We start from the raw sequence: 12,441 nt of genomic DNA, 5'->3' as shown, positions 1-12,441 counted from the left end.
ACTGGTCAGGACAATGGCATTTTCCCCAAGGTCAGTTTCACACATACAATTCAAACTTACGGTACAAAACACAGCACAGCAACCAACTAGCAAAACATCGTCAACATCAACACATCAGTACAAGTCAGTAAGATCAACACAACAACAGGGTAACACATAAGAACACTAACAGTAATTTTATAACTGCTCTCTGAACTAATTACTGAACTCCCACGATGCCCCCATGCATCATGTCGCTGCCACCAGACCCCTCCCCAATAGCCGACGTAGGTCGCCACAATACTGTATTTCATCCAAAGTGCTTGATAGATGGTCAAATGTTTTGAAGAATGCCCGAGGGACATCTTTGCTAGCTTGTAGCCTTTTCAACTACATTTGGCACTGCATTGCTTTGCTTCTTTGCATGTTACCTCAACCAGCTGTTAATCAGCAGAATAGCATGTGCAGCCCACTATACATTCCAACATGCAGTCAAATCATGCTGAAATGAAGGTTAGCCTTCCTTGTTTTGTGAATAAAATATGGTGTATACCTGGCATACATTGTGTGGTGACTGCCAGTGATTCAGTCTATCCATTATCTATACCTTTTATCCTAAAGAGGGTCGCTGAGGGGCTGGTCATTGGATGAGAGGTGGGGTACACCCTGGACAGGTTGCCACTCTATCACAGGGCTGACACGTAAAGACAGACAACCACACACACACACACACACACTCATAGAGCCAATTTGGACTGTGGGAGGAAGCCAGAGTACCCAGAGAGAACCCACGTAGGCACTGGGAGAACATGCAAACTCCATACAGAAAGGCCTCGTGCCGCCCAGTGCTCAAACCCAGGGCCTTCTTGCTGTGAGGTAACAGTGCTAACCACTGCCTCTTCATGCAACCCCTTGCCAGTGATTGATTTTAAAAATAACCTAGAGAGGACACTCAGTGTAGTAAGAGTACAACTTTCAGCTTGTCTTCTGTATATTTGTTTTGGAATATATCAGGTCCTCTAGTCCAGGAGTTCTGAAACCTTTTTGCACACCAGACCACAAAGAAAAATGTACACATATTGTGTCAAGCTCAAAGTAATTTACAAACAAAAAAAAAATCCTATAAAAGGCTATAATTCTTGTTCAGCTGAATTCTTGTTCAACAGAAACAATGTTGAATGACATTGTTTCTTTACAGCCTTGCATCAAATGTTGTGAGACCATAGGAACCTTTGCTATAGACAATTTAACAAGCACTTCATTTGAAACTTTTGTCTACTTTTACTCTACTTTTGTCCATTTGCCATGTGTCATTGAATTTAAGATACCATCAGCATTCTAGTATGAACTAATAAAAGCATGTGGATTTTTTTCTCAGCTCCTGTATCTCCCATATTGCATCAGAAATTATGCTTCACAAATGTGTGTGTACTCAAGTCAAAACAACGCAACAAATCCAACCAAGTCAGCAAACTCAGAAAACAAGTGAAAAGTGGCAGTTAGATTCACAGTCATTATAAATTACTGTGCATTTAAGAGCCTTGTGAGGGTTTTCCAACAAGACCCACTCAAGCTGAAGATGCTTTGTTCTCTTCCCCTTTCCTCCTTGTTAAAGGTAACAGTCTTTGCCTCTCCCCCTCCTGCCTCCTCTCGATTGTCTTCATCTTGTAATTCCACTTGGGTATCTGGAGCTGGTTGTGGTTATTGTTCTCCCTGGTTTCTTCTGGTATAAAACTAGGAGCCGGGGCTTTGCAGAGCCTCACTTTAGGCACCATCGTGCCTGGGCGCACACTACTTCTTCTCAGCATATTAAGTGGGAGAAGACTGGCTCGTCTTATGACCACTGTGGATGCTGCAGCCACATCACGGAGCAGTTGAGGCTGGAGGCTGGCCCTCCGATCCCTCACCTTGGGAATGAGGAGGACTCGCGAGTTCTGGAAAAATCTTTTGTAGTTATTCAATCTGTCTGGGCCTAGACACTTCAGCTCGGCCACCCGTTGCCTTCTCAGAATCTCCTGCACAGCATGACGACGCTTCCCAACACATGGTGGGCTGCTGGGGCATACTGTATAGCAAGCTGGGGCGATGAACGGGCTGGAGATACCAGTGGTGATCCGGACCATGTGGTCAAGAACTCCATCATCCACAGGGTTAATCCTGTTGCTGATGTTAAACCTATAAGAGCAGCAGGAGAGAAATTTGATCAAATGTCTCCAGCAGGACTTTGGGTCTCGGGCCTGGGAAACCAGCTCCTGCACAGAAAGAGCAAATGTTGTAGTTTACAAGTAATCAACTTAAAAAAAAGCAACAAAAACATATTTTGAATCTGTGTATTTAAGACTGTACTCATGATGAATTGATTAACCTCTAACATGGGCCACTCAAGGGAAAAGGAGTCACAGAACTGCTCAGCACAGGGCTTCAACATCAGTCGATACATCAGGTTGGCGGTCTCATATCGACCAGTGAAGAGAGCCCACTCCGTGGGTGTCATACTGCGGCCATTGTCTCGTGCCTGAATATCACCTCCTGAAAACATAACGATTTAGGAAGACAATCGAGGACAGAGGAGGGGTATGTCAATAATGCTGTACTGCTAAACCACTTTACACTGCACATGAATTCATCAAAGGGAATTTCTAACTTTATACATGCACCTAATATACTGCACTACTGTATATGTAGCTAATTAAGTCAGTTGTAAATTAGTTGTGAGAAGAATAAAGGTTTTAACTGAAAATGTAGTGGGTTCTAGAAAAAATGCACATTTAATTTAAGACAGAATGGCCCCTTTTTTATTTTTTTTTAATGTGCAATGTATGTATTGTTTTGTAAAAAATGTGTCTTTTGTTGTACATACCAGCCAGCATAAGAGCTCTAACACACTCAGGCTGGCCCTGCATGGCAGCTTTCATCAGAGCTGTGAAACCATGACAATTCCTTCTCTCAATGTCCAGCCCAGGGAAATAGTTCAGCAGATAGTTGGAGATGAAAACATGACCTAGAGACAGACAGAAACATAAGGCTTTTTCAAGATGAGCCAGATTTGTGCAGAATTGATTACAAATAATTGCAAAAACATATTTAAATCATGTCTTGTATTCACATCCTTAAACTGCTTCAAAGAAACTGTCTTCCTGTAAAATACGACTGTATCCATAGGTTATTATGACAAATTGTCATATAGTTTGATAGTTTGGGGACATATAGTAACTGTATTAATTATGACATGAAGGAGTAAGTAATGTGATGTATTATGTAGTGGCACAGCGTGCACATTAGAAAGAGATTGGAGTGGATGGCTAGGTACACAAAAGACAGGACTTTCCCTTTTCTAAAATTCTAGAATTTGACTTGTTTATTTCAAGACTTTTTGTTCCTAAACATGATCAAATAGTTTTTTCCTAAACATAAAGTAATTTCTGAGGATGTTTTTTTCTAGATATGATTCAATGCTCAATATTCAACGATAACAATGTATGACTAGCTGCTGAACACTTGCACTTTATTCTTCTTTTTTCCCTTTTTTAGCACTGGTTTGATTATATAAGGAACAACCAGATATACAGACTTACATTCTATTATTATCTTATTTAAAAAAAAAAATGAAGTTGCTGGTGTATGGAATCACATGATATAATATATATATCTCTAGACAAGACAATATGTATTATGACATATATTTGATATTTTGAATTTCGATATATTGTCCCATCCCTTACTACTAGCTAGCTAAAAACTCTTGTACGTTGTCAATAATGTCGGCAGAAGTGTTGCAATTCCTCCCACTACCTTTAGGAGCACAATTTAAATAGATGATCCTATGGGTAGTATGAGAGGGAAGGGACAAAAGATCATATGTTGTATAGGTTGGAGGAGTTATTGTCTTAAAATTCATGCATGTCTATATGTCTGCATTTTTGCGCTAAAGTTGCATCCTTAGTCCTTAGTCATTCACTATGGGGACCAATGGAGTGAAATTGCAGCTTTTTACTGTTCAGCACTGTTTCTTAAACATAACAAGCTGAGTTTCTAATTGACTAAATGCTTTCTAAATCCAGGCTAATGAAACAGTCTGATCTCATGAAATTCCCTGAACTGAGTACAATGCAGAGTTTTACCTTGCAACACGAATCCATTACATAAGAGACACAGCTAGAAACAGAATGGTTGAATGGGAACCTAAGGAGGATGGTTAATACTGGAAACCAACCTCAATGCATTTGGGTTTAATTCCCATCCCATTGTCTAGACACTTTCTACCCCTAGGGAAGGCTTTCAGGGATAGTTTTAATTCTCATCCACTCCATCGCACTGCTGCAGTCATGTGGACGGTCACAGTTACCCATTCCCCTGAGGTGTTGCAGAGTACCTTGTCGTAAGAGGGGATCAATACTTTTAATGAAGCAGAAAATGAAGAGTAGTCTGCAGCTATTCATCACAGGCCACCGTGAGCCATTCATCATCATTAGCAGATCAGAGGCTGGGGTGCCACGTCTGATACATGTGGCTGCATCACTTTGAAATTACTGACATTAATACTGTACTTTCTGATGCCATCAAATAACAGTGATTCATGCAACTGGAAGCACCAAACCCCATAACATGGTCATACTCTGTGCTTGAATTTGGACCGAATTTGAAAGATATTAGCTGATGGCTAAATTAAGAGGAATATTATATGAAGTGGGTGGCATGGTGATGCAACGATTAGCACAGCAAGAAGGTTCTGGGTTCGAGCCCTGGTCGACCTAATGCCATTCTGTGCGGAGTTTGCATGTTGTCCTTGTGCCTGGGTGGGTTCTCTCTGGGTACTCCAGCTTCCTCCCACAGTTCAAAGACATGCAGCTGAGGATGACTGGCAACTCTAAATTGCCCGTAGGAGTAGGTGTGAGTGTGTGTGGTTGTCTGTCTCTTACTGTCAGTCCTGTGATAGACTGGCGACCTGTCCAGGGTGTACCCCGCCTCTTGCCCAGTGTCAGCTGGGATTGGCTCCAGCAACCCTCAAAGCTTAGTCACTAATGGTTTATGAATGTGCAAATTGTAGCACAGATATTGTTTATGTTTTTAGTTTTAATTAATCAAAATTATACATTCTGGAATTTGTATGTGTATTTTATGCAGTTATTGTTTATTCAAATAATTTGTTTCTGGACAATCATGTAAATGATTTTAGCGCTGGATTTTAATAAGGATTGATACCAATAAAATACACTGTGGTGCTTGTCCACACAACACATTATCTGCTGACTCCTTTAGCTTTGACTGATTTGGTACTTTCACTGTCTACAAGAGAGATCGTAAATAGTGTTTTTTAACTTTATAAAATCCATTTGACAGCCAGTCTGCTCAATACATATTTTGATAATTTACCTACCACAAAACTAGATTAATTTTGGCAGTATTTGTAAGGATTAAACAACCAAGACACAACATGTTAATTGGTGAACTTCTGTTGTGCTGGTAGGTGGATTTTGTTGCCTTTGGAGAGAGCCAGACTAGTAGTCTTTCTGTTTTCAGTCTAAATTAAGCCATTTAGAGGTGTTAATGATGCCATCGACTGTATAGTGCCCCACTTTCCCATTCATTTCAATGGGAAAGTATGTCCAGACTTTTGACTAGTGCTGTACCTCTCAGGAAGACAGCACATCAACTGTATTCCCCTAAATATTGAACTATTCCTTTAAAATATCAATGAAGTAGTGTAGATCTCAATAAAGTGCAGCCCGTATGTTCCCAAAGGGCCTTTTGTTTACAAAATCACCAAAATGATACCAAAATTCAGTTTTTATATAACATATACAGGTACTCATTTCAGGGGTGCAATGCAGCCCAGTCTCACATGAAAATACAGAATAGCTATGTTGGTCCATAGTGTAAAATGTAGTACGGTTATAATAAAGGCTGTAAAATTGAGATATCTAAACATTTTTTGTTTTGCAGGCCAGTGTACTGCTTTATGTTCTTCTTCTTGGTGTTTAATGGCATTTGGCAAAGAACGAAATACTTCATTACCACCACCAACTGGACTAGAGTGTAGGAAGCTAGTTTAGTTTCCGTTTGAAGTCAAACAGTTTTGAACTATAGTCCAACTATAGTCCAGTGTTTGCTATTATACATTTTCTGTGAGACTGTGTTGTCTAGCATGGGTTTACCTGCTTGTGCTGCAGTAATGAGAGCAGTGTTGCCCTCGTTATCCTGCCAATTGACATCAAGATACGGGCACTGAGAGAGGGCAATGACCACATCCACAAAGCCATGGTAGCACGCCACAATCAGACCAGACTGAAACACAAAAACAGTGCTTGAATTTTTTCATTTCTCTTTATCTGTGATAAATTTTGGCTTCTTAAAAACACCAAATTGGTTTCCCAGGGCTACTGTGAACCTTTTCTATGGCTCCAAGGGCATATTTCCACACAAAAAAAAAAAACACTACAGTGATTCTCACAAAAAGAAATAATGCTTTGGTCATGCTACATGTAAGCAAAGTAAAAGGCTGCTTTTCAGAATGTGTAACAGATAATAGACTGTTAACTCAGGTTAAACATGGGTTTCCATCTGGAGTGGTCACTGGCCAAGGAAAAATGTCTAAAATGTTACTCGCTGATTTTCTTTTATTTAAAGGGGCAACAGCAGTTACATCAATTAGTGTTTGAATTAGGGGCATTTTTTCCCCAGACAAAAACAAAAATGGAGACATTAAGCCTTAATAATTTATTAATCTGTAAGCATAATTTAGGCAGTAGTGATAGATGTAGCAATCCTAAGTGATAGCAACATCAGGAAGAAGGAACATGAAGCAGTTCTACTGTATAAGCTACTCTATGTTTAAGTCACATTTCCTTAATGAAAGCAAACTTGGTATTCATGTTTCTCCTCCTTGTCAATGTTCCTGACTTGAAGAACATTTACCAGTGGGTTGTGTTCCTTTTTGTTTGGGATGGTTACATTTAGTGCTGGTGACGCACACCAAGACAGACAAGATGTGAGGTTAGTGCTGTACAGCTGGGTAGCCACCCTGGTCCTAATACAACAAATAATATTAAATATGGCACCCAGTGTGCAGTCATTCTCTTTTTTGCTCTCCCACTGTGCAAACAATGCAGGAATTAATTTAGTAGTGAAAAGCTTCACCACAGGGCCAACACACTTAAGATGGCTGTAGTTTTCAGAGAAACAGTTACTCAGAGTCACTCAGAGGATTGCTTTTGCTAAAACAAGTGCTTAGTAACAGAAAATGCCTCATATCATGACATAACATCTGGCTCACTTCCGCTGCAGCTTGCCAAGTATGTCAATACACCTCCAGGTGTCCTAAAATACATTACTACCAAAGTATTTCAGGTCAATCCTTCTGTCTGTTCCAGCTCTATAAGCGTACGGTATCTGTCACCTAGTGCTCAAGTTAGCTTCTTAGCAAGGCTTGCAAAAGCTGAGCCCTGCTGTCAAGCTGCTTCTCGACACTGTCACTGTGTAATTTGTACTCCCCATCTGTCAGTGGAGGCTTAACCAACTGCTCTGAACCCTGTTTCAGGATTTGACCTTCAGTGGCTTGTTGGTTTCAGGAGCTGCATGTGACTGGCCTGACCACAAAAAAAATCACGTGATTACTGGTAAGAAAAACTGCCAAGTTCACCTGAGGACAAAGTGCTTTTTATGCACCTTTATGTTATACACCAGAACATGCCTTAGTTGTTAGACTAATAGTGAACAATTATAGGATTAATTTTAAAGAAATGTTACATTGTAAACTTCAAGGTTTTTTTGTTGTTTACTGAACACACAATTACAGAACAGTTTAAAGCTCTGACTGATATTTAACCTTTAAACTGTAAACAAGAAAATAATACTGAGTGGCTAATCAACATTACTGTTACATGTACAGTACTTATATAAGAAGATATGCATGATGGGCAACAGAAATTGCCCTCATACAAAGGTACAATATCAGTGAACTGCTACAGAATGAACTGGTAATATATCAACTGAGTATACATTATGTATAGCTAAAACTTAATAAACGCCTGTACAGTACTTTAAGATTGATACTCATGGAACTTTGTGTATTTTCACCTGTTCTATTTGTGAGCAAACAATGCTGGTTTTGAGTTGGTAGTGAAAACAAACCCAGAAGTGCCTGAAAATCAAACTGAACCCTGGCACCTACTCTTCTGTTCCTGTCTGTCTCCTTCACTTCCTCTTCTGTCACCCCTTGTCTGATCATAATCTTTACAATGATGGTGTTGTTGTTGCAGCAGGCCTTGAAGAAGGAGATAGGCTCTGGGCTGTCAGGGCCTTGAGAGTCGATTGAATTGTTCAGGGGGTAAAAGGAGTCGTCTGAGGCGATGCTCCATGTGTCTGAACAGTCCGGCAAAGCCTCAAAGTCCAGCTCCTCAAACTCTTGGTAGATATCGTCCTCATCCTCCCAGTAATTACGTGTGTAATCAACTTCAACCTCCGCATTATCATCCTTTCCTGAGAGCTCACATTCATCCCCGTCCTTATCAACCTTGGTGATGGACATGCCAGGTGTATCCATAGCCACTTTATTGGTCCTAAACTCAAAATCGCCAAGTCCAACTCCTCCAGCAACTCCATTCTCTCGAATCTTTGAACTGTCACCTTGTTCCTCCCTTATTAACACCATTTAAACCCTCCTCTGCCCCCACACACCTTTTTTAAATGCTTATTAGGTGCCAGGGTAACTCTAGGGAGACCAAGAGTTTATCTTCATAGGCCCATCACAGGCCTACCCAACAGAGGACTGGATCCACCAGGCTCTCGATGTCTATCTGTTTATCTCTGTTAGGTTTCCCAACAGACAGGTGTCACAAGATGACACAGGGCAAGCATAGGTCCATTTCACTTGCTGTCAACCCTCTGACATTGTCAAATAAATCTTGTCAGTTTTCCTCCCTAATAAGTTTATCAATATCACATCTTCAAATAAACTAAAGGCAGTCTGCCAAGCCCAAGTGTAACCATGAGTTGCAAACTGCAGAGAAGCCACCACCAATTTCCATGTGAGCCTTCACAAAGGCACCAAAGGCCTCGTCCGTCACATTGTATAAACATGGCATCAGAACTCAGACAAGCAGCTTGAATTCCTGACTTCTGGAAGTCTTGATGAGAAGCTAAAGCTGAAGTTGTCCTCTGGAAAGTAGAAGAACATGCAGTCGTCTTGTTTGGTGACAGCCACCACTGACAGCGCTCAGCAACTAATCCTGTTTTCCCTGCAGAGAAACACTAGGCTTCCTTTGATGATGGCCGGCAATAGGATGAGAGAGATTCTCTTGAATTGACGCATGATAATCCCTTTAGTCACTATTTCTCTATCTCTAGCTGTTGTGCTGCGTTCCCCTCCCCAGTGACAAGACAGTATGATTGTTTTCAGCTGGGATGTGAGAAAGTGTAAAATTGAATGGTATAAGCACAACGGGAAATGTCTTAACCTTTGAAAATCTTCTCTCATAACATTTGGTAATGTTTTACACAGGGATAACAGAAAACAATAAGTAAGTGAACTAGTGTTTGAGTTCCACAAGACATGGACAACAGGAAACACAGAAAATATGTAAAAAAAAAAAGAAACAAATGTAGAGACAGACCTTACAGTCAGTCAGTTTTTATGCCAGTATCAATTTGCTGCCTTTATTCTAGGATCCTTATTAGAGAATTAATGTCATTAGTACAAAAGATCAAGCCATCCCCCCACAGGAGTTTTGCTTTCTGCTACACTGTGCACTGTCAGCTTCAATTGGATTTCTCACCCACGTGATTCATCCATATAATGGAAGGACCAGGATCACTCTAAACCCAGACAGAGGTCAGGCCCTAATGTCACCTTCATCAGTGTCTAAAGTAGACTGTTGAGTGCCACACTATTCCTCAAGTTCCCTCTGAATAATATGTGACTTTTGGAATCAGTAAACAATGTAAAAGACTCCACTGTAAGGTTGTGTATAAAACGTGAGCAACAGAACAGCATGACAAAGTAAATTAGGCAGAAAATGGAAGACTCCCATGTTTTGTGCGTATTGCAGCAAATAACAGCTTTTAAATTGAACACTGTAAGCGACTGAATAGCCAGTTGTGACATGAAACTACCACTGGTTAAATTTTAGTTTGAATATACAGTATATTATTATTAATCTATTTGAATTACTATAGGCAGTTTGAATTAAATATTTACTTTTAGGTTCCATTTGATGCAGATATAAAATCCAAGTAGCCAAGGCTATGTTCACTTTACAGGCGTTATTGCTCTATTCCAGTGTTTCTGTCAGATCCAGGCTTTTTGTGTTGATACTTGACATTCATGTTTGTACATGACATTATTTTATATGTCAGGTTAAAAAACAAACAAAAAAAGGTTTCATGTTCTATCTGCTGTGTCATGTCTATATTTTGTACGCAATATGATCCAAGGTTCTAATTTGCATAAATACAGCTTGTTTGGTTTTTTCATCTTGGATTATATTAAAATTTTACTAATCCAATTTGAAAAACCTTTTTCCCCACCTGACTTGAATCTCCAGATTAGAGCTGAATTTGAGCAACTTGAATATTGCATATACAGTACACTTTGTAGACATCTGAATTAGTGAACTCATTTCCAATTAACCAACTGGAAACTTCACAGTTACTGAGTTGCTTTTAAAATTTAAATTATTACATCTTAATTGCTTCCACACAAAGTTTGCATTGATGCAAAACATCTCCATTTACCAGTTGGAACAGGTAAGGTTAGCCCACACTGGGCACACATCTTTTCAGGCACAGCTTGCTATCCTGTCTTTCCTGAAACCCATTGCTCCATTCTGTGTAATAAATGGCAGTGTACTGGGACATTTAAAGAGTTAAAATAATTACTTTCAGTTTTTTGTGCAAAGTAGTAATCTGTGTTAGAGAAAATTAAGAGTAGACGATACACTTGTTTCATGCCTGAAGTCTGGTTTTAGATAAAAAAAAAAAGAAAAAGAAATCAAATTCATCATGACAGCACTAATATCCGAGCTCCTTATGGAGGGACAAATCACAGGCACTTACTTCAGAATTTCATTGCAATGAAAAGGTTGATCCCATTGTGCTACTAAAAAATGAAGCACTAGTTGGAAAAATTTGATTTTCTTTGACAGTAGAAATCTTGTTTTGGTTACATATGCTCCTAATCTACTTGGCTTCAAAAGTTTAAAGGCTGTGCATTAGCTGAAGGGTACAGTAATTGGATTCAGCTTAAATAACCTCACATCCTGTTGTCTAGAGCTACACTTTCCAACAGTGTTACAGCCTGGCTCGCTGGGGAAAAGGGAAGTAACACAAGCAACCAGAGGGAAAAAGTTAAGTAAAGTTATTTAGTAAAATTATTGGGGTATTTTTTTAGAAATAATCACTGAAATAACAAAACAGACTACAGACATTATCTGAGTCAGAGCTAGGCTGGTTTAAACAGCTGACACTGAATTAAAGATGAAAGGTAAATGCAGAGCAGAAACTGAATGAGACAAACAGTAGGTGGGTGAGTGTGTGTCCACCGAATCTGCTCAGTCACTAGTGTTGGACTAGTTAAAAGTCACACAAGTACTTGTGCAGACTAGTTGCAGGTGGGGTGGGGTTTGAGACACTGCCCAAGCATCTGACAAGCACTTCTGTTGAAGAATAACATAAGCATAATTTACACAACTTTACACTGGTTTGCAAAAATAGATTAGATTAGATTCAACTTTATTGTCATTGCCCTTGTACTTGTACATGGGTAATGACAAATACAGTTTAGCATCTAACCAGAAGTGCAATCACAGCAGTGAAGAGTGCACAGTATCTACAAAAGGTCAATATATTTTCACATTTTATTCTACAACATAAAGTTTGTCAGTGATAAAAACCCATGACCTTCTATGCTTTTACATGTCTTTAAAAAGGCAGTTGCTAATAAGTGGCTAAATGAGACTACAGAGGCTGTCTGGGATGTTAAACGTCATCACGCCAAACTCAGAGATTCACCTACTCATTAATCCACCTTTATAGCCTTGCTATCGCTAAACTCGCACACTTGCAAACTATTCTGACAGCCATGATCACTAGCTAGAACAGGTCAAACTAAGGCCTTATCCACACATAAATGGGCATTTTTAAAAACAGCTTTTTTTATTGGTTTTGGTCTTTTATCCATGCAAATGGTGTTTTAGGTCACTAAAAACAGAAAAACTGATTCTTCACGAGTGTGATGATATCTTAGTTGCTTGAATGTGCAACGCTATGTCCTTTGTTTGTCAGGTGATATTGTGCAGTAGCAGACATAACCAAACTGTTGATGGTTGTAACATTACTAACCAAATAACCAGGCTTTTAGCATGCACACACTTAAAGTTACTCGTACAATATGTTGAGGAACAGAGGCATCAGAATGTGCGCTAAAGGTCACTGCTACACATTGATCTATTTCACAGACCTCAACTG

At 39.6% G+C, this 12,441-nt stretch overlaps 1 protein-coding gene across 1 annotated transcript in view; it reads right to left on the bottom strand.

Annotated features, from left to right (window-relative positions):
* LOC109962635 (ankyrin repeat domain-containing protein 33B-like) overlaps positions 1-8,629 on the bottom strand; it is a 9,525-nt gene extending 896 nt beyond the window's left edge. Inside the window, exons 1-5 of the mRNA XM_020604526.1 lie at positions 8,150-8,629; positions 6,135-6,264; positions 2,840-2,980; positions 2,345-2,508; positions 1,609-2,231 (exon numbers count right to left, since the gene is read on the bottom strand). Of these exons, the coding sequence (XP_020460182.1) occupies positions 1,609-2,231; positions 2,345-2,508; positions 2,840-2,980; positions 6,135-6,264; positions 8,150-8,629 (1,538 nt within the window). The remainder of the gene's footprint in view (positions 1-1,608; positions 2,232-2,344; positions 2,509-2,839; positions 2,981-6,134; positions 6,265-8,149) is intronic.
* Between the last annotated feature and the right edge of the window lie 3,812 nt (positions 8,630-12,441).

The sequence above is a fragment of the Monopterus albus genome, unplaced genomic scaffold (assembly GCF_001952655.1).
Source record: "Monopterus albus unplaced genomic scaffold, M_albus_1.0 scaffold66.1, whole genome shotgun sequence".
NCBI lineage: Eukaryota > Metazoa > Chordata > Actinopteri > Synbranchiformes > Synbranchidae > Monopterus > Monopterus albus.
The sequence above is the reverse complement of the archived record's forward strand: the minus strand, read 5'-3'. Positions and strand labels throughout refer to the sequence as shown.